This window comes from Acyrthosiphon pisum, chromosome A1, assembly GCF_005508785.2.
Source record: "Acyrthosiphon pisum isolate AL4f chromosome A1, pea_aphid_22Mar2018_4r6ur, whole genome shotgun sequence".
NCBI lineage: Eukaryota > Metazoa > Arthropoda > Insecta > Hemiptera > Aphididae > Acyrthosiphon > Acyrthosiphon pisum.
Genome location: NC_042494.1, coordinates 90066249 through 90090313, shown reverse-complemented (window position 1 = coordinate 90090313; position 24065 = coordinate 90066249). Strand labels below are relative to the sequence as shown.

The 24065-nt window shown below is 27.6% G+C and overlaps 2 protein-coding genes across 2 annotated transcripts in view; one reads left to right on the top strand and one right to left on the bottom strand.

The window, feature by feature from the left end:
- Nucleotides 1–326: 326 nt before the first annotated feature.
- On the bottom strand, nucleotides 327–4320 carry LOC100165062. Its single transcript, XM_029487738.1, has 11 exons — nucleotides 4110–4320; nucleotides 3911–3987; nucleotides 3569–3667; nucleotides 3388–3492; nucleotides 3135–3245; nucleotides 2965–3063; nucleotides 2751–2802; nucleotides 2495–2613; nucleotides 2310–2393; nucleotides 1717–2140; nucleotides 327–1238 (listed from the first exon to the last, which is right to left on the bottom strand). The coding sequence occupies exons 2-11, from the start codon at nucleotides 3944–3946 to the stop codon at nucleotides 775–777; spliced, it is 1593 nt and encodes a 530-aa protein (XP_029343598.1). The 5' UTR covers nucleotides 3947–3987; nucleotides 4110–4320; the 3' UTR covers nucleotides 327–774.
- A 12608-nt stretch (nucleotides 4321–16928) lies between these two features.
- Nucleotides 16929–24065, top strand: part of LOC100169144 (thiamine transporter 1) — a 19736-nt gene continuing 12599 nt past the window's right edge. Inside the window, exons 1-5 of the mRNA XM_001946921.5 lie at nucleotides 16929–17240; nucleotides 17383–17707; nucleotides 17805–17975; nucleotides 19346–19559; nucleotides 19634–19735. Of these exons, the coding sequence (XP_001946956.2) occupies nucleotides 17558–17707; nucleotides 17805–17975; nucleotides 19346–19559; nucleotides 19634–19735 (637 nt within the window). The 5' untranslated portion in view covers nucleotides 16929–17240; nucleotides 17383–17557. The remainder of the gene's footprint in view (nucleotides 17241–17382; nucleotides 17708–17804; nucleotides 17976–19345; nucleotides 19560–19633; nucleotides 19736–24065) is intronic.

Below are 24065 nucleotides of genomic sequence, written 5' to 3'. Positions count from 1 at the left end.
TCAAAATATGATAAGATAATCATCTGGTTCTCCACCTTATTATGTACATTTGTAAAGAACAAATATAAACCCAAAGTAAATACTTAATGCTGCGGAGTTCGATAATTTAAATGCACCATATAAAGAATAACAGTGTTTGCATTATGTAGTGCTGCAAATTACCAAAGTTTGTTAATAAAATCAAAATTCAACACATTCCAGCAATAAGCATAAATAAAAATGAAATATGATCTTAAAACTCATGTGGTATTTGAGTTAAGCTAGATTTAACACAGAAACCAAACATTTGACAATTATTTTGTTAAAATCAATATAGGATAGAGGTGTTAATGTGTCGTTAGTATAAAATATATTAAAATTGAAATAAAAAATCAATCAGATACAGCCGAGTTTGCCAAACTCTTTACCCAGGGCTAAGAAAATCTAAAAATGAATGTTCCACCATCGATGAAACTCTAAAGTATTGTATACAACATCACATTGAAAACACAAAAAATATAGGAATCTTAAGTAAAATTGAAAAAATTTAAGTTACTTTCAATCATTATTTGGTTTAATATTATTATAAAGATGAAAAATCATTCATCAAAGATGTAGACTGTAGACATGAAGAATAATGTAGCCTACAATAAATTATGAAATCAACAGTTGAAATAGACTGTTATTAAACAATAAGATTTAATTACAAAGCAAAAAAAAACTTTTACAAACTACAATAGAATTAAATTAAAAAGCACCTTTGAAATAAAATAACTTTGAAGCTCAAGATAGACTTTAACAACAAAAATCATTAAACATTTCATCTTCATCAATTCCTTCAAAAATATTTTGAATAATAGACATTTCATTGTTTGAATATTGATCTTCAGGTTTAAATTCATTTCTCGTCCGTTTGGTTGGTGGTTCTTCTGGAGAACTACTAGAAACGGTAGGAACACTTTTGAAGAAATTATGAGCTATAGGAGTTTTTGGTTTGAAAAAACTTTTAACGGGTGTTGATTGGCCAGGAGTATTATCTGTGATTTGGTAGTTGACATTTGATGGTTGAGAACTATGATCGGTTGAAATGTTGTGTAATTTTAAATTAGTAAGAGCATTCATCCGACTCTTAATATTCTCTGAATGAGCATTTTTGTTAAAAGTTTCCACGTTAAATGCATTCCATTGATTGGCTCCATTAACAATTTCTTCATTTGTCATATCTGTTGTTCGAGTCACAATTACTTCTTCAACATCCTCTAAAATTTCATACAAATTATTTCCAATTAGTACAATAGTGTTTCTTAAGAGGATGTGTTATCTCCGTTATACACACATATGACATAGACAAAACGAGTTTACGCACACTGAGAAAAACTCTCTCAATTTTGGTCCTAGAGTAAAATAATACCTATTATGAAATTGAATTATGACAATATTTCCGAGGGCAAGTTTTTTTCCATTATACCCAATATAACGTTCATTTTATCGTTTAGAAATACCAAAAATTTCAACATCTTTAAAATTTAAATTTTATATATAAAAAACTCAGTCTTGTCCTCTAAAATATTGTCATTTTTTAATTTTCTAATAGGTATTTTTATTCTAACACCAAAATTGAGCAAGTTCTACTCAGACTGCGTAAATGCATTTTGTCTATGTCTTTCATGTGTAAGATGGAGACAACACATGCGGGTGTGACACCCTCATAATAATAATAATTAATGCCATTCATACCAGAAGAATAACTGTAAATGGCAACTAAATGATCACTAGTAATATTTAGTGTAAATCCTTTGAGTATTTTTTGACATGATACACCAACATTGGATAATACTAAAACAGCCCCTAGTTTTAATTGACTGCTAAATTGGTTCCAAACAGCTCTATGAATTGTTCCTCTGATATGTCCCGTTTTGTCAGCAAGTAGAACTGTTGGATCTGGTGATAAACAATCAATCTCTTTCAAAACAGAAACAAAAAAAGGTATTTTATCCGTGAAAAAAAGACCAGACGCAGTGTATGGAAGCAGTTTCTGTTTTATCCATGCCACATTAAATTTATCTAACAAAATATCAACATCAGTGGTGAAAAAATCTGATAGGAATTGCTGATATGGTGATGATGAAAAAGATGAGTCATTCGCTTGAGTGCACAAATTCTAAGTATAAAATCAAACCAAAATTAATAAAACACGAAACGTAGTATATTATATATAAAATATTATGGATGAGACTAGATATCCTAAATTTTATTGTACTTAAATAGAATAAAAAAAGGTCATATTTTGACTATAAATTATAATTTTAAAAAATGTCGAGGGCAATTACCTCTTCTCTGTTATCATTATCGCTAATGTTAATTGACCTATCCAAAGATTCCAAGTTTGAAGGATCTTCGGAATAAAGATCTTTCTGAAAATAATATAAAGGGAAACGGTGTAGTTACTTCAAATAAGTAATTTGAAGGTAATAAACAAATTTGTTAACTATAAATAAAACTATTATGTATTTACATTTTCTGAAAGAAGACCAGCAGGTCCAGGAAATTTTCTAGATGTACTTTTTGGAGTCATTATTTTTACACTAGTAATAGTTGTATTAAGGTGACTATTGCAATTTGATTTATTAAAACCTGAAAAAAAAACAATTTAAGTATAGACCATTAAATATAATATATATTATAATAAATGAAAAAGTCTTAATTAAGATGCATATTTATGATTTATGTTGTTAAATAAAAAAAGTAAACTTAAGATCTTTTAAATTTACTTTTTATGTTTGAAGATTTTATCTGGTAAATTTCAGAATTGGCAATAGAAACCTGAAATAAACAATATAATGAATTTTAATTTATAAATTTAAAAAAAAAATTGATTTTTGCGATTGTAATTTAATGATAATAATGTCAAATTAAATATAATTAAAAGATTGATTAATTAATTAATGATTTATGTATAGTAATAAATTGTTTATAGAATAAAACCTCATTATGATCATCATTAAAATTAAATTTAGGTGTACAGTCATTGTCCTGTAGTGGACTCCTAGGACCTTGGAGTATATTGGATGTGTTGAAAAAACTCTGAAATATAAATGGTTTAAAAATAAATAACACAAAATACAATACTACTTACAAAATATTTAATATATTACTTCGTCGTCAGAATCAAAATCATCATCAAAATTTAATTTATTTGGCTGACTTTCAATAAATGGTTTTGTAATTTCTGATTTGGATTGGGTTCCGAGCATATTTTGTGATATCTTTAAAATAAATAAAATAAAATTGCATAAAAAATATTTGTTGAAACTCACTATTCTTTTGGTTTTCTTTTTCTTTTTAACCAAAATGTACCAACATTATGATCTCAATATTAAGAAAATATGAATTTATAATTACACTCACATCATTATTTTTATTCTGTTCTTTTGTTGTTTTTTTTTTTAATTCAATATTTTCAGAGTGTGAAGATTCCAATTCAAAAACTGAATTTGATACATTTAGGAATATCTGAATTATAATCAAATATAATATGTTAGTAATAAATAATTAAATCAAAAATGTACTTAAATAAAAGTTATTATACTTCATCATCATCTTCAAAATTTGAAGTAACAGGATTTGAATTTGATGATTTTAATGGTGATGTACGAGTGAATGGAGGCATCTGGGTATTAAGAAATACCTATAAAAAAAATAGATACTGATAGGTTATTTTTTATATAAGTCGTATTGCTATTATAATTAACAGCCTAATATATGATATACACATTATGACAATTGTAATTTATAAATAATTACATTTATAAATGAAATTTCTATTCCCTTCTTACAATAACTAACAAGTTTTAAAATGAAAACCATGTTCAATTTCAATCACAAACAATCATTTTTACAATATAGTTATAAAAGAATAAAATAAATTTACTTCGTCGTCTAAATCAAAATCTTCAAGTTCAAACATGTTAAATATTTTTCACTGCTACACAAAATTATCACATTTTCCTGGTAATTAAAAAAAAATTTAATTCCAAATATATTAGTATATTGTACATTGTTTAGAATTTTATCCTTTTATTGTATAAAACACTAAAAATTAATTATTTAATTATGAACTAGTGAACTACTGTTGGTTCATGTACTGTACACTTCAATTTTCTTCACATTCTACACAATTTGAAATGTTTTCGTTTTAACAGCAAGTATCTGTTTCTTAGATACTTTTAAAGTTAGTTCATATTTTGTAAGTTGTAACTTTTCAGAATTTCAGATAGTAAATACCCAAATCACGATATTGTCGATAAAATCTAAATAATTAAATTTATTATTTTGTTGATTATTAACATTTTAAAAATATTATTGTTAAATCGTGATAAACGAATTTGATAACGGTTATGATAAGCACATCGAGATGTAAATACCACGGACTAAGATAGTACTATCTTAGTCCGTAGTAAATACATAAAAAAAATGATAATGTATAATCTAGTCGGGTCGTTATACCCTACTACCTATTACGGCACCATAATATTGTTATCAAGCAAAAATCTGTTATCTAAAATATGCGCGGCAATTTTTATTTGATTTTTGATGGCCTAAACCCAGTGGCGTCAACAGGGGAAAAAAATGTGGAATATTTGTATAATTTATTTAATATGTTACTTATATTAGTATGAAAAAATCACAATAGTCAATATTGTTACTATTTTTAACGAACTATGTGTAGGTACTTTCAATGTATTTATTGTAAATTGTGGATACCAGTGTATAGTGGTATTTACACTTGGTAAATAAATGTAAGGGTACATCACCCCAAAAATGACGCCCCTGGCTGAAACCAAATTAATTGGATATTTAACTTTATACAATGTAGGTCGTAGATGCAATTAGATCTATTGTGGTTCACAATGTCATTGATGCAATTAGATCTATTGTGGTTCACAATGTCATTGATGCTATTAGATCTATTGTGGTTCACAATGTCATTGATGCTATTGAGATAAGACCAGACATGACATAATATATAAAACTATTAAATATAATAGGTACTTTATTACAGTATAGTAATGTACTACTTCATAGTAATATGAAACATATCCAAATACAAAAATATAAATAAAGAATTGTTGCAAAACTGGTTTTGTATATTCTCCTAATAAATTGAAGAGAAAAAATCTTTCTTCAATTCACTTTAGTATGGTTTACTTATATGAGTGAACAGTTTAGAGTAACCCATTTAACCATTGCTTTATATTCATCATGAGTGACAGTGACTTTTTTAATAATTTAAAATCAACATTAATTAATGCAGAGATTTGTAATGAAAAAACAATTGGAGAGACAGATAATTTTGAGCTTTTTTTTAAACAAATTAATATATTAGGTTATGGATTTGTAAAAAGCAAAACAACAAAATATGATGGTCATTTGTATGTCTAGTTTTGTAAAGAATACTTTTAAAAAGTATTTGAATAAATGCTCAAATATATGCTCAAGTATTTTTACCTAATCTAAACATCTACATTTACAATACTTTTGGTTTTTAAAGTATGTTTGTAATTATCAATTAACATATTATAGTTTAGTAGGTTTTTTTAAATTAATTAATTCATTTAATTCATACTTAAAGTCCATCAACAATATAAATATATAATTATATACAATAACATACCATCGAATGACTAAATTTATATTTAAACTTAAACTCTTAAACTCACTTAAATAATTCACATATAAATAAATCAACATTGTATATTATATTTGCCCATTTTACAATTCGATGCATCAGAGAATTAGACATTAAATAGGTTGTTGCTACAGGCAAAGAAAATAATTCTACACATCTTAAATAATGAACAATAATTCAGGGCTATGAATCAAATTATTGAGCAGTTTATACAACAAATTTAAGTTCACTGTTTTTGTTCTTACTTCCAAAGTAACTAAGTTTAAAAATTTAAGTAAATACTTATTTAAATATACTTATAGGGGAAGCTTATAAGTACAGATTCACCTTAGAACGTGGAGAAATTCCCATTAAGTTTATGGGTTGTCCATTCATCATAAAAGATCATATTAATTATGAATGTGTTAATGGGCCAGAGAAAAAACCAAAAGACAATTATTTAACTGTAAGTAGAGTTAAAATAATATTGACAATATTATATAATATCATACAGTGAATAATTCAGTAAAGAAGATGATAAAAGGATATTATTTATATTTTTAGAACGATCATCCTACAATTACAAAAAAAAAGTTTCATTTACATAGCACAAAAAAATATAATTGTTCAGCAGTTTTGACAAGAATACAACTAATGTATTTCCCCGAATATGTAATAACAGAATGTTCACTGACTAAATGGGGGCTTAAAAAACAGGTACTATAAGTTTTTTAAATTGGAATTTTCCATTAAATGTGGTACAAATAATGGAGTTGAATCTGAAAATAAATTATTAAAACATTTTAATTTTTTATTAATTTTAGATACTTGATTGCTTAAAAAATGATATTGAGATGGGAAAACAAGTTGTTACGAAAAATAAATATCTAATTTGTGTTTCCTTACCGTCAGTACACAACCACGTAATAGAAACTTCTCTTTTAAATCTTCCAATAGATAATTCTGTTTATAACGAAATATCAAGGTTGGTAAATAATGGATTTTCAAATGTAAAAATCGTTCAGTCAATGTTGAAAGATTTTGTTGAACGTTCACATTCAAAACCATCAATTTTGTCACGAGCATTTTACCCTGATGAACGAACAATCAGGAATTTTATTATAAAATTCACATATCAAAAACATCAAAGCAAAATTGATCAAAATGCTCTTCAAATTAAAATTGAACAATGGAAAATATCCGAACCAAAAGATAATTTTTATTTTCGGCCATTTAGTGAAGAGGATGGAATTATAGAGCAATTACTTTTTTGTCAACAAACGGAATGGCAAAGATACTTACTTAATCGATATGGTAATGTATGTTTTCTTGACGCAACATACAAAACTACAAAATATGCACTTCCATTATTCCTCCTTGTTGTAAAAACCAACGTTAACTATTCTGTTGTTGCTTCATTTTTTGTTCAATGTGAAGATTCAAAATCTATTGAAGAAGGTTTAACAATAATTAAATCATGGAATACGACGTGGTCTCCTCAATATTTCGTTACAGATTACTGCGAAGCAGAATATAATGCAATTACCAGGATTTTCAATTGCCCAACTTACATATGTGATTTCCATCGAGAACAGGCATGGTTAAGATGGACAAATAAACAGGGAAATCTGAATATTAAAGAAAATCGAGGTGAACTTCTGATACTCTGGAGGAACATTGCTAACAGTAGAAACCACATTGAATTTATTCATAAAGTTGAGAAGATGAAGTTAACTGATGTATGGTTGAAAAATCCGAAGGCACAAGATTATTTTATTAAAACATGGCTTACAATTGAAGAAAAATGGACTAGTAAGTTTTTTAAATTGGAATTTGATATTAAAATTGGTACAAATAATGAAGTTGAATCTCAAAATAAATTATTAAAACATTTTTATTTGAAGTTTTCTAGTGATAAATCACTAAATAGTACAATAGAAAACATTATTGAACAATTTTTACCACGCAATCTTTATGTAAATATCAGAAGAAAAATTTTAAACTTAATAATCATGATTATTATAATGCATTATAAAAAAATATCAAATGTTATTCCAATTTTTCTACATGGACGACCTGAAACATTTGTGAAACATATATATGACCGTTTTGTCATAGCTCAAAATATATACAGTGAAAAAAGAATAAACAAACTTACATTATTAGAACATCAGTTTGAAGTACAGAGTGAAAATGGGTCCAATGTATATGTAGTAGATTTTACTGTACCAAGTTGTACATGTTTAGATTTTGAAAAGTATCATTGGCCATGCAAACATATATGTGCCATATTCATATATGTACCAGGTTATTAATTTAATGATCTGCCTGAAAAATTTAAAAATAATGTTTACATATCCACCGACCCTAGGTACTCAATAACAAGCCACAAGAAGTAAGGGGTCAGTCTAATTTACTGATTTACTGATTTATTGATTTGGTGCCATAGCGCCTGTCGCATGTGTAAACTAAGTCCGAATAAGTTCAAACTCCACAAGTGCCATTATAATACCCCCCTTCAACTCCCTACCAAATTCCAGGTTGCCCCGTCGATTTTCACTTCCGGGTTACTTGTCGTAGAAATATCACGAACTTAAAAACTTAACCAAAAATTATGAAATTTTTTACACGGTATGGATTGTACCGTATTTAAATATGGGGAAAATTTCAAGTGCCCACCTCAAAAACCCATGCAGTTATAAAACAAATCAGTAATTTATTCACATAATCGAATCAGTAAAATCACGCGCCGCCGTCCAAGAATTCTGCTGATTTGCTCTTACACCCGCAATACTTAACCAAACATTTTTGATTACTGATTACATTAAATTTCAGGTACCTATATATATGGATGGATTCTAAGTCATACTCAAGTGCTATATTTTAGTAACTATTGTATAGGTGGGTACTTATTTTGTAAGAAGTAAATTTGAGAAAAATGTCTAACCCTCATAATTAAATTCCAAACACAAGTCCTAAACAAATTATTATAGTTTATAACACTTTTAGGTTAAACAAGACTATATATATATTTTTTTTATTAAATTTAACAAATTAAACAAAAACTTAAACTTTCAATTAATTACTTTTCTTAGTGACGGTATATTATACACCAATATATTTTATAAAAACTGTATAAACCAAATTTGAATATATTGTTATAAAAACTGGACTTAATTACATACAATTTGAAAGCAATATAGCAAAAATTCATTAAGTATTGTAATTTATTGGTAAAAAAAAAAACAATTAATGCTGCATACTTTATACATACATTTTTATATCGAAACTTAGGTACATTGTATGATAAAGATTAACTTAAAAATGAAAAGTGTAAGTTACTATAATATGATAAATTATATAATATTTCATATATGGATGGATTCTAAGTCACACTCAAGTGCAATACGTTGCTTTATTTAAGTAAATATTGTACAGGTAGGTACTTTTTTTGTAAGAAGTAAATTTTAGAAAAATGTCTAACCCTCATCATTTATTTCCAAACACAAGAGATACAACTTTGGGTATCAAAATTGCACCTTATAACATTGTAAATACACTACAGGTACTAAAAGGTACAACTGTTTTCATTTATTGATATTTTGTGAAACAAGTTGCTCAGCCAAATTATTATTATTATATTATGTTAAGACACATTATTATGAAGGCAAATTACCAAATAATTCAATGCTCAAAAAACATATTAACATTATATTATATGAGCAGTTGTCATAATAATGCACTTAAAATATATGCACTAGTTGTAAAATGCTACATTCAAAATTAAAATAAATCCAAAGAACAGCTAACCTTAGCCCGTGACAAGCTAACCTTTAATTTTAATTGTAAATTCAGGGATGTAGATAAATCCTAAGTCACTGTCTAGTGTTATATTATGTTATAATGATCATATTAAATATTAAAATTTATATTTTTTTTATAATGTGTAATAATTGCTTTATTTTAGTAAGTGCCCTAGAAATGTTGTAATGCAACAAAACATACGAGATCATTTCTTATCATTTTGTATGATTTTACTGATTCGATTATGTGAATAAATTACTGATTTGTTTTATAACTACATGGGCTTTCGAACTTGAAAATTTCCCCATATTTAAATACGGTACAATCCATACCGTGTAAAAAATTTCATAATTTTCGGTTAAGTATTGCGGGTGTAAGAGCAAATCAGCAGAATTCCTGGACGGCGGCGCGTGATTTTACTGATTCGAATATGTGAATAAATTACTGATTTGTTTTATAACTGCATGGGTTTTCAAAGTAGGCACTTGAAATTTTCCCCATATTTAAATATGGTACAATCCATACCGTGTAAAAAATTTCATAATTTTCGGTTAAGTATTGCGGGTGTAAGAGCAAATCAGCAGAATTCTTGGACGGCGGCGCGTGATTTTACTGATTCGATTATGTGAATAAATTACTGATTTGTTTTATAACTGCATGGGTTTTTGAGGTGGGCACTTGAAATTTTCCTCATATTTAAATACGGTACAATCCATACCGTGTAAAAAATTTCATAATTTTTGGTTAAGTTTTTAAGTTTGTGATATTTCTGCGACAAGTAACCCGGAAGTGAAAATCGACGGGGCAACCTGGAATTTGGTAGGGAGTTGAAGGGGGGTATTATAATGGCACTTGTGGAGTTTGAACTTATTCGGACTTAGTTTACCCATGCGACGGGCGCTATGGCACCAAATCAGTAAATCAGTAAATCAGTAAATCAGTAAATTAGGCAGTACCAGAAGTAAGTACAATTGATTTGAATATGCAAAATACTACAACTGCTGCTACTACAAGATTAATATTAAAAGAACAAAAATGTACAAGTGCTGAAAACATTGATAATAACAGGAATCTACCAATACAAAGTAGAGAAATTCTGAAAAAAATTACAGACCTGACTTACTTAATAGACCAAAGAGAATATTCTGCAGAATGGTTACAACAATTGAAGGTTCTAAATAGTGTTTACGAAAAGATGAGTGATATGGCAAATAAAGAAGATGGGCTAAACTTATTACCTTCTAAACGCAATTCATTAGCATTATTAGACTTGCCAAAAACTACAAAAAAAAAAAAGAATTAACCAAACAAGACAAATTAACATGCTAATAAACTATTGACAAACATACTATGTATAGTAATTTTTTTACAAAATTGTGTTATACCTTTTTATTTTATAAAATAATTTTATATCTGTGGAATTGATAAATAATATTATGTGAATTGTGAACTAAAATAATAATAATTATAATAATCCATGGTGAATACCTAATTAATTTTATGAGAAATGAGAATGTGATAAAACAAAAATGATAACAATATTATGGTGCCGTAATAGGTATAGTATTTATAACGACCCAGGGTTCCGTACCATTATCGGCATTATCTATAATATATTATATTATATTCTAACGGATTTTTAGTACCTACCTATTTGTTATTAGAGCGGCAACAGAAATACATCATCTGTGAACATTTCAACTGTCTAACTTTCACGATTCGTAAGATACAGCCCGGTGACAAATAATAATAATCATGAAAAAAAGAACAATTTATAATTTTTAAAATTTTAAAAAATGTTAAGAAAGTATCAGTGGCACAATTATGGCTTAAATGTTGGGGGGGGGGGCAGTGGCGTACACAGGATTTTTCATTGGAGAGGGCTTGAAAATAAGTTACAATTTTATTTTTATTTTGTCCAGTCTAATAATTTCAGACGTTTATTTGAGGTATTTTAAAATGTTTGTAACTTTTCCACTTTTATAATAGAAAAAATGCTCTGATCATAAACATCGATGCTGGATGTATGTTTTTGGAAGCGAATTGGATCTAGTTGATACTTTTAGGAGGTCGAAATTGAAAACGCCCATTGCTTTCTACAATAATTGGAGAAAAAAAAAATTAAAATTTATTAAAATTGTTTGGTAAACAGCTGGTTCTACCGTCCTCATTTGGATTGTATTTGATTAATTTAAATTTGTTTTTTATTATTTATTCATTCGATCAAAAAGCTTGAAAATATAATGCTTAAGTTTTTATTATAGCTAAAATATTAACGATACATAGGCATCATGGTTATGTTTTATAAGCATTTAAAGTTCAAATTTCGTCAAAACCATAGTTAATTTGTAGTTCAAAACTTATAAAATATTAAATGTATATAGCTAAGGCTAAACAAATTAATACAAGGTCTTTCATACAAGTAATTCATACTTTTACCTAAATATTACAGATGATTTATGAAAATTGGTATGCAAATACATTGTTCTTTCAAAAATGAATTCATTCTGGTATAAGACATATATAAAATTTACGTCTTGCTTACTATCTAGTTGACAGTTGAAACTTAATAAATAATTTTGAAAAAGTAATAAGAATATGGGCAATGGGGTGGGGGGCTTCAGCCCGTTAGCCCCCCCTCTGCGGACACCACTGGGGGGCTGTGGTCCCCCTGACATTATATGAAAAGTAACCCGTGGGGGTGATGGCCCCCACACCCCCATATAGGTATATGTTCACTTAAAAATATAAAAAAAATTCTGTTTTAACAACTTTTTGATTTTTAAAATTTTTTTTTTGAATGTAAGAATGTAAATTTTTAAGAATGTAAAAAATAAAGCTCGGACAAACTTCGTTTTGAAGTTATTGATGAAAAACTTCAAAAACTAAATTTTTTTCGTATATAACGCGCATTAAAAAAAAAAAATACTCAGAATTGAATATTGCTCGGACAAAAAATCAAAAACATCCCCCGATTTGCTTATCGTATGTAAAACCTTAGGCAGGCCTTGGAATTAAACAAAGTTGTTAAAAAGCACATAATCTGCTAGCGTTACCACTCGCTCAGTGCGCTGCGCTCGGACAAAAAAATCGAAAAACACCAAACATGGTTCCTCCGCGAAGTAGTGTTATGCACATATGCGTATTAACGTAAAATAGCAAAATTTGAATGGCTTAAACTTATAATAATAATAATATTTATAATTATAATAATGGTTTCCTAAAAAAAATTCAAACAATTTCGAAATCAGCGTTAAAAACCACACATTTTGAAAAAAATTAACAATATTCAATTCTAAGTATTTTTTTTTAAATGCGCGTAACAAAAAAAATGTAGTAATTGAAGATTTTTATCAATAACTTCAAAACAAAGTTTGTCAGGGCTTTTTTTTTACATTCTTATAAAGAACACTAAAATACACATTTTGGAAAAAAAATATTTGAAAAATCGATAGGTTGCTAAACCCGAAATATGCCAAAAAAATCATACAAACAAAATCAATTATTTATTTACTCATACCTACCTATTATTTTTGAATATTTTTATTATAATTCTCAAATAATCATCCCATGGTACAAAAATACGCCTGGAAGTTGGATCCGAGGAAACGAAGTTGGCTCAAGATGTTATAGGTGAATATGAACCAAAAAAAACATACTATTTATGAAAAAATGCAGATTAGACTTGCAACATTATGCGAAGATTATTAAAACGGTAAAAGGGCTATTGAAAATTTCTTAACTGCTGTAGCACACACGATACGATATCATTAATACTTAGTTTTGTTAAATAATAATAATAATTTGATATCAATAACTTTTTTTTTTGTGATAATCAATTTATATATTTTTAAAATGTGTTCTTTTTTTCTTGTAGTAATAGTATAGTAATAGGGTCCCGTCTTAACCGTAAGGAACCCTTAAAATGACGAAAATGTGCAAATTATTTTGAGCTAGAAATTCATAAAAATGTTTCATTTTAAATCTTGGATTTAAAAATGATATACAAGATTCCTCAAAAGTTTGTCTACCTATATAAAAAAAAGTCTACAAGAAAGTCAAATAAAATTTTTATGAGCGTTTGAGTTCATATTTTTACATTGGATATTAGGTAACTCGATTTCTCATATAGCGATTTTCTTATTTTGTTGTAATTCAAAAACGAATAACCGTAGACACTTGAGATTTACACTTGATATGTCTATTTTATCAATTCCTGTACTTGATAAAATTTTCAAAATATTTTGACTTGTTTTGAGCAGTTTACGGATAATTTTAAATTTAAATTTTTTAGTTTTTTTTTTTATAAAATATATTAATTGTTAGTGAGTGTCATTAGTGGATGACTACTCACATCAAGTATAGCCTGTTAATATTTAATTATTTTAATTGTGTAAATGATTTTTAAAATTAATTTATATGTATACTCTAACAACACATAAGCCTATTGTGCCCCTAGATAGATAGGTATAGATTGTTTATTTCAAATGAAAATAAATATCAATACAATTTTAATTGTTGGGCCAAAAAGCGTAAAAATTTAATACAATTCTCCTGATATATTGCATTATTGCTTAAATAGCAGTTGAAAAATATTAAAAATACATAAGCATAATTTTATTTTTTTATAAGCATTTAACGTTCGATGTTTTACAACATTTATCAAATTTAAAATTTATAAATGATTCTGTAGTTAAAAATGTATAAAATCCTCAATTTTTATCGCGAGTCTGAAACCGATACTATTCGATACACCACACACATGTTTTCTTGAACGATCGTTTTATATATTTTAGTATTTTACCGATATACATATATATATATCGTTACACTCAAATTTGTTTCTTAACAAAAGTTAACCGGAGTTTAATTGGCCGAATTTGCCCGGTTAAATATCTGTTATCAGCTGATTAACTGAAGTTCAACCGTAGACGATACAACTGGCCCAAGTATAATGAAGTATAATCAAGTATAAATGAAATATACAGAATAGAAATATATATATAATATATTATACCTATATGGCTATATATTATATACAAATCTGTGATCACAGAAAATAGATAAAATTGTCTATTTTTCTGTGATCTATGACCATGAACAGTGGCGGCGTGAACTATTTTATTTTATGAGGCAAGTATAAATGCTCAACCACCACCACCTAAATTTTGTCACACAGATCCGTGGGGCTTTGCCCCCACACCCCCAATTCACAATTCTACGACAATAATATACTTAGTCATGTTAATATCAGAAGTATAATAAAATTACTTACGTTTGTGCTTCATAACTTATAATGTATTAATAACAATACATCTATATTTAAACGATAAATTGTCCCTCAATAAATCAGATGTTGCCGCAAAAGAATCAATGGCCAAATTATAATCTATGGTGATATCTCTTTCACAGTTTAAAATAATCAAACTTTGCAAGCCTCTAAATGTCGACCCCAATTTACAAAATTTAAATTACAACGTTTCTTATCACAAACACATACTGACCCTACTGTCAAACTCATAATTTGGCCCAAATAGGAAATACAGTCCAGTTTAATTAGTAAAAAACAGTAGTACTGTTAGTATACCCAATATTCAATAATAATATTGTAATATTTTTATAAAAGCACTATAATAATAAAAAAAAACTGTTAAATTTCAAATTAAGAATTGTCACAAAAAGTTAATTTACATTAGTTCTCCCAGAGGCGTATTCATGATTTTGGCGCCCTAGGTACACACATTTTGGCACCCCTTTTTTTCTCAGTTTTCTTTTACTCATTGTCACAAAAAACTTTTATGCCCCCTCTAAATTACAATTTACCTTTTCTCTCCGTTAAAAATGCAGGGCTTGAAACCGGTACCTATAAACCGTTAAACCGTTATAAAACCGAAAACAAAAATAATTGGATACCGGTATTATTATTAAAAACCAAAATCAAAAATATAATTTAAAAACGGTATTTTTTTCTGAAAATCTTTGTATCTTGACATTTTAGAAAGTTTACTTAACACAACAGGTGATTCGAATTTCGAACGCTCAATCCGGCGATTCAAAACAATTAATAAACTAAGAATGAACGTACCTAAATATTCCAGGTCTTGAAACTGATTTTAGAAACCGGTATGGCGGTATAAACCGTTTAAAAACTGAAACCAAAAACAAAATCAAAAACAAAATTGGAAAAAATTGGAAAGCGGTATTTAATCCAAAATTGAAACCGAAAAAGTAGGAAACCGGAATACAAAATTGAAACCAAAACCGAAAATTCCTAATACCGGTATTGAAAAATGTAAACCAAAATCGAAAAAAATAAAAACCAGTATATAAAAATAAAATCGAAACCGAAATTTTTTCAATTGGTTTCAAATCCCGTAAAAGTGATAACCCAAAATGTACCTACCTATATTTTCCCCTTATTGCATTTATGCTTCCACTAATTTATAGAACACTTTTATTTTATTATTACCTACCACTCCATTTATTCTTAATAAAAAAGTCGACCTTTATAATCAAATAAAACAAATTACAATTTTAGATTTTAGCCTTTTTTTATGACATAATAATAATAATAATATTTATTGTTACTAAATTAAATTAAAGTACAAAACATGTTATAAGCAGTGCTCGAATTGGGGGGGGGGGGGTGCGCAGGGGGACGGAGCTCCCCTACTATTTTTATTTTTTTTTTGCGTACCCCTACTATTTTTTGAATAGTTTGTGTTGAATAATTGCGCCCTTGGAACGCAGTTTTTAAATCGTTAGATTGAGCTCCTCTACTTAATTTTTCCCAATTCGAGCACTGGTTATAAGCATAAATTAGTTAAACTTTGGTTCTCTTTTCAAAAGCAAAGCTTGTGCAGAAAAGAGAGAGAAAGCGATACAAAGTCTTAAGTAAATAAGAAAATGAAAATAAAACAAAAAAAAAAGACTAATAATAAAATACATAATAAAATACATTATATATTATATTATAATGAATGCCATGAATAACAATATCACGCGGCTTTTTATTACGGATGACGGGTATACCACTGAGATAAGACCGTGATACCAAGCACTACTACAACCATGGCTATTGATACCACCTTGGGCCTTGTGGCGTAGTATCGTACCGTACTACTGGTACTACCGAGAGCACGGCTTCAACAAAATAAAAACCGACTATTTAGTATTTACTACCTATCTATATTTATATAAATTTATTATAAACTAGTTTATGCCTTACATGTATTATTATATCTATCAACCTTGGCGTATTTTATGTTTCTCCATAATATTATTAATTATTATCCATTATTAACCATTATTATTATCCATTCAAAGGCTATCATAATATATTGATATATTATATGATATATTTACTATCTACACCATGGCTATCTGATTGCTCACAGTTTATAGATAGGATATTATGAATATTTATTATTTATTACATCATCATACTTTTATGGTTATTGGTTATCACTTATCGAAAGAATTACAATACAAGCATTTACTATTTACAACCGTTGTCATAAGCATAACATGATCACGTTTATTAATTGATTGTAATGAAATTACGAAAGACGACGAAATAACGAAACTACGAAAGTGCTTAATGTTATATTTATATCACAGATTAATTCTGTACTTCTGTGTCTGTACACTGTTGTTTGTGATTTATCAAGTATACCTGGTAATTCAGTAGATAATAATTATGCTTAATCGCTTTATCCGAATTTAGTTAATATTATATTTGATCGATTATCGGTATTCGAGGTCATGTTTAGATAAAGCTACGAGAAAAGTAAGTAATCTGATTTAAAAAAGTGTAGTTTTTATCAATGCACAATTTTTTAATAATTTACAAATAGTCAATAGATGTAACATTAATATAATAATATTATATTTCTATTTATGTATTTATTTATTTATCTTATCTTAAATAGGTACCTACTCGAGTTAATATTATGGATTTAAATATTACCCTATGGTGTAACATGTCTTACATTTTTCATACAAGTTTAAATACTACAAGTATTGTATTCATACATGTACAATAGAATGCTTTATGTGATTCTTAACAGCACTCTGCTGAACAACTATAAAAATATGTACTAGTAGATGAATTCAAAAATATTTTTTAAAATGGAGAAATGGTTGATTCAGTCTATATGGATTGCTGTGTTTGGATTTCTGAAAGAATTTCGACCTGAAGATCCTTACATCACTCAATACTTGACAAATCCACCAATGAATTTTACAAATCAAGAAGTGAGTGTACCTATTTTAATATAATAATATTTAAAATATTTAAAGTAAGTCTTATTCATCACAACATTGGAGGTTTCTAATTATATTTTGACTTTAGGTAATTCAAGAAATATTTCCAGTGTCAACTTATACTTGTCTTGGCCTAACAATTGTTATGTTTTTGGTTACTGATTATTTACGTTACAAACCAATTGTTATTCTGAATGCTTTATCAAGTTTTACTGTACAAATATTTTTGATTTTTACTCGAACAAAGACTGACATGAAGGTGGGTAAGTCATTAAATAATTATTTAAAAATGTAATAATTACATTACATTACTAGTGAAAAGCTGCTGAAATGTCTTAATTGTATATACAATTATAATTAATTTAGTTACCTATTTATATAGGTAAATTAAATGCTGTTATTAGAATACTTATTATTACTATTATTATAGGTACTTATATTTATTACTTGCCAAGTATCTAATTATTTTAAATTAATTTGTAGTAAATACCTATGTAACTTATTATATAGACATTGCAATATTATTTTTACTCTTGCTCTATATTTAAGTATTTAACCTAAATTTAATGATAAGCTATCATGGACATTAAAAGATAAAATATATTTTTTTCTCAAGAGAACGATGTAACCACATGGTACTATCCAGTCCCACGTTTATTTTTTTTTGATATTTTGTTTTTAAATTTTAAAATCAATTTATTAATTTATTAATTTATTTATCAATTATAGCTTGCCTCAAATTTAAAATATCATAAGATTCTTACTTGGGGCACTAGATAATATTCACACCTTTAAATGTTATAGTGAGTCAATCACTCAAATATTAAAAATAAGTAACAACAGAGTAAAATGGATTTTTCTGATTATAAAATTATCTATGCTATTCATTACTAAGAAGAATACCATAGAGATGGGCATGAAATCCAAGTATCTGAATTATCCAAATGTCCAGATATCTAAATCCGGATTAGAATCAAATTCTTATCCGGATTTCCCGAATTATCCGAGTTTATGTATTTGGTTCTTATGTTGACTATCCAGTTCAAGACTGCAACAACTCAAAATATAACAAATCCGAGTTATGTACACCATCTTATGACAATTTCAGTTAAAGAACGCAATACAATATAGTTGAATTATTGACCACGAGAGAGCATTCTCAATATTATAATTTACATTACGTTACATAGAGAAACAATATAGAAAACACATTATACCCAATAAACCAATATTTTGAGTTGTTGCAGTCTTAATTTATAATTGTTTTTAATATATCACAAAATAAATTGTTTTATTTTATTGAAATGAAAATATGTTATAAAATTAAAGTTATTGGAATATAAAAGTGAGTCATTGATCAGCATATTTGGATAATCCATGAAATCCGGATATGCCCACCTCTAAACTAGAGTACCTGCGGGTATGACGTCCTCTTAATCATAACATTTTAATACTTTTTAAAAATATATTATTATTATAATTTGTCATATTAATATGTAATATTATATACATTTAATTAGTAAACATAATTATAAATTAAAATTTTTAACTTACTTATTCCATTTATTTTATCTTATCGCCAATTAATAGATAAAATAGTATTTCTAATATAACTGTTGTTTTATGTAGATAATGGAAGTATTTTACGGCACAATGACTGCCTGCGAAGTTGCATACTATACATACGTTTACTCAAAAGTAGATAAAAAATATTATAAAACTGTTTCCAGCCATATGAAAATGGCATGTCTCATAGGCCGACTTGTATCAGCATTGCTTGCTCAAACATTGATTGATAACCATATATTAACTGTACCACATTTAAATCATTTGACATTAGCTGGTATGACATTTTGTTCTTATTTTGTTTTGTAGAGTGTTGTAATAAATTAATTGTATATGTTTATTTAATTACAGGTGCAACTGCATCAATATTTTGGGCTTTTGGATTACCTTCAATTAAAAGTAGCTTATATTTTCATCAAAGCCCTGAACATATATACATAAGAAATAGTACAGGTAAAAGACACATATTTTTCCTCAAAACAAAATGTTTATAATATGTCTGGCTAATTTTATTGTTTGTTTCATAAGCTTAAAATATACAGTAGTACATGACATATTGATTATTATATATGGAATGCATAATTTTCTAATAGTTTTCCAGTTGAAGTAAACATTAGTGCTTAACAATTAATAATTTTGAAATAATTCAATAACCTTTTTAATCTAAGATGAATTATTATATCGTTTACTATACCTGATGATAGTGGCACATCCAAGGCCGGGGATTTGGGGCTGAAGCTCCCTCTAAACTATTTTTGATATAAGATTATACATTATTATAGTTTATTGTTGTATCACAAGTATATTACAATTACGATGTTTTTCGAATTTCCTTATCATGTTAGATACTGAGGTACTGATTTGGTAAAGACCCTGCCGGGGCGAGTGGAAACTTTATACTCCCTGCCACTCAGGTTTTTTTATTTCACCGCCATCCATAATAATAAATACATTGTGTAAATATAAAATATTGAGTTTATTTATTGATATTTATTAATCTAATAAATTCGAATTGGCAACAACAGGCATCTCAACATAATCAAGTCAGTCATAGATACATTTTTCGAGGACCCTAACTCAGGAGCCCACACAAAAAATATTGAGAAAATGTGGGGTTCAGCCAAATGGGGAAACAAAAAACGTAGAAGAACAGATAGGATTTTTTAGACTCGAACATGGTAGAATTTATGTGGCGATTAAAACTGAATAATAGTTATCCGTTTGAAATAATTTTAAAAGATGTAGCAGGATTTTGGGAATCATGGAAAACCTAAACATTTTATACATTTTTAAATATTATGTCATTATTTTATATTCATACAATGTATTTTTATTATTCCATTTTTTCATTTTAATTTTTTAATATTATATTATTAATAATGTTATATGTTTGATATTAAATAAACTTATTATTTTATATTTATACAATTCATTTATTACTATGGATGGCGGGGAGATAACAAATCTGAGTGGTGGGGCTATAAAGTTTTAACTCGCCCCGATGGGGCTATAACAAACCAGTGCCGATACTGATAAATAGTTATGCATTAGAAGGTTTGTGGCAATCGCCAATCAATTATTTTATTGAAAATTATTTTTAGTTTTATATATTTGCAGTTAGGTTGGGAATTTGTAGGCTGTCACTTTTGATGAATTATAAGTAACAACAATAATAATAACTATTATTATTTATTACTGTTGACTGTCAATGTCATGAAAGTCGAATCAGTCTTAATTGTCTATTTGTGTGTAAGGAGAAGTAGGACAATTTGTAAGTAGTGATGAACACTATCGAGTTAAAACTATCGAACTATCCGGTTGTTTTAAACTATCTAATTATTCGATTATTTTATAACTATCAAATTCGGTCAATAATATCGTAAAATCACTCATTGTTTTTTTTAACTCGATAGTCAAAACTAGTTGGTACCAGACGTCCAGAAGTGTATTACTATTTACTACCAAATGAAAACTGTTGATAGTTAAAACTAGTCGGTGCAAGACAAGTGCAACTACCGAAAGAAAGCTATCGAGTAAATTACTTGATAATTTTTCAAAAAAACTCGATGGTTAATAATATCTATTCAGTTGAAAAATCACTCGGTTGTTTTTTAAACTATCAAATGACAATCGATTGTAGAAACTATTTGGAACTTGGTAGTGCCTATCACTATTTGTAAGCCTCCTCCAAATAAAATCCCGAGTGCGTGCCTGCCTGATGATAAGTAAATATTTTTAATATAAAATATTTTTTATTATGTAATATACTAATAGATAGGATATTAGGTAGGTTAAGTAGGTTATAATATGTGGTTAAATTGTGTTGCTGTCACTTTTGAAATTTGGAAAAAATTAAGGACTTATTATTTTAATTTTTGAGTATCTTATTGTCTGATGGTTTTATTTTTGTATTATTTCAAAGAAGTATAGTGAGTAGTTAGTTTCTTTTTCTGTTTGTGTAATTGGTTGAGTTGTGTGTTATGAATTTCTATTTCTATTTTTGCAGGTAATTCTTATTTGTGTCTGTTGATCTTTGATATTCTTTTTGTCTTGACATCATTTATCTAATTGGTTTGCAGGTTTTCTTCATTTTTCACTGTTGTCCACTCTTCTTTTCAATTGTTAATCGAAATCACATCGTTCATTTTTTTACTTATTTATTTATTTATTTATTTATACTTCTAAAGTATGAGTATTGAGTGTTGAGTACTATGAATTATGATACGGTATTTGGATTCATGATCAAAAAAAAAAATTGAACAATAATTCTACTCTGACATATTGAGTGGTTACAGTTATTGTAGACACACTATATACAATAGTAATACATGTACATTATGTCATCATACATATTATATACATTACAATACAGTATATTATACTATACTAATATACCACACCATAGACGAGAAAATAAATGTAAAATGCTTTTAAATGAGTTATTCCTATCTAGGGATTATGTTTCACTTTGCTTACCTCAGTGTTAGGTTAGGTTAGTGTTTTACTGTTTTGTTTAATATAGTGTTTTTGCGTTTGTTGTACATAAACGTGACAATTATCGTCAATTTAATAGTTGATACCAAACAGAGTTTAATATTGTCGTATGTTATTGAATATTTACGCTTGCTGTTTAATTTGTTTTTTTAAATTCAATCAAATAGTTTGAGAAATTAGATCATTCCAAGTAAAATATTTTTTAGGTACATTTCAAATCTTTTGAGGCAGATTCATAGTGATTGGCAATATTTGAATCTTTTGGGCCCCTTGATTATTAAAAAATAATGAACATGCCTATAATATTTGTAAAACTAATAGCTTTCTAGTTTGCTTCGCTTGAAATCTAAAACAATGTGTTGTGTACTAGGAAGATATTGCATATTTATTATTATATAGTAAAATATAATTATTTGTCAGCATACAATGTTCGCTGTGTCTAGAGCGCCGGGCGCCCGGTTACACTGTAGAGCGCCGGGCGCCCGGACATGTAATAGAGTACCGGGCGCCCGGTTACACTGTAGAGCGCCGGGTCACACTGTAAATATGAAAATATGATAATACCACAGAACAATAATAATACGAAGAAAATAGAAATACATTGTTCTATAACTTTAATTTTGTTATAGTAAGTTATTAGTTATTAGTTAGGTATTAGTTATTTTTTTTTTATTAGTTAATACATACAATTATAATAAAATAATAAATCACAGTAATCAGCTATACGAAACCGATAGTTATATAATAATAAACAGTAAGTTAATACATACAAAATATTTAATTTAAATTTTTACATTTAATGTCAATGATTGACAAATCGTTAATCCTTATAGGTAATTATAATATAATAATAATTCACTGTAATCGGCTATACGAAACCGATAGTCATAATAAAATAATAAATAATAAATAATAATAAAAAATAATAAATCTTTAGGTTTAGGCTTTAGGTTTTATCTTATTTGGACGATCTCCACGACACCTGGGGCAAAACCATTTACCTTTTGGTTTTGTTAATAATGAAACACAAGAAAAATGAAACCATTCTATTGGACATGAATCATTATCGCAACATATCATCTCTCCGTACGAAATCTGAACACAAAGACAATAGGTTGGTTCATCTGGATCGACAGCTATATCCCTATTTCCCTTCTTTTGGATTTTTGTTTCTGGTTTTTGAGCCAATGTTCTTTTAGTTCTAGGCCTTCGAAGGCCGATTGTTGTCAGAATTGCGCCTTTCGGTCGACCACATGTTCTAACTTTACCTGGTAGTATTATTGATACGCAAGGTAACTTCTTCCTCGTTCACTAATAAGCCAATTGCTGCAATTTCGCTCTGTCCGTTGCCATCCTCCGTCATTAACACATATACTGGCAATCTTAAGTCGAGCAGTTTGTAAGTAGCATCTGCAAAAACTACCTTTAGAAACATTGGAAATTTTTAGTATATACTGGATATTATATAATTTTGTAGTGTTTTAAAATTTAAATAAAACATATTACTTCAGGAAATGCTTCAAACGATTCAGTCATGAATCTGTCCTGTATAAAAACACCATTGAGGTTATTTGACTCATCTGTTGATATTTCAACAATACAATTAAATTTGGTCTTTAATTTATTAACAACCTCCACTAAATTGTTCTTTGAATCATTATTTCCTTTAAAAAATAAAATAGTTATAGTAATATTATAATATCATAATATTAATATCAAATTCTTAAGAAAACCACTAAATTAAATTATAATTTTTTCTTACTGCCTGTAGTATGAATATTTGATAAGT

Coding starts and splice junctions, on each gene's coding strand:
- LOC100165062 (XM_029487738.1), bottom strand. CDS start 3,946: ATGTTTGAACTTGAAGATTTTGATTTAGACGACGAA. Junction 3,064..3,134: donor ATTTTGATTCTGACGACGAA/GTAATATATTAA, acceptor TTTATATTTCAG/AGTTTTTTCAACACATCCAA. Junction 2,803..2,964: donor TTAATGATGATCATAATGAG/GTTTTATTCTAT, acceptor TGTTTATTTCAG/GTTTCTATTGCCAATTCTGA.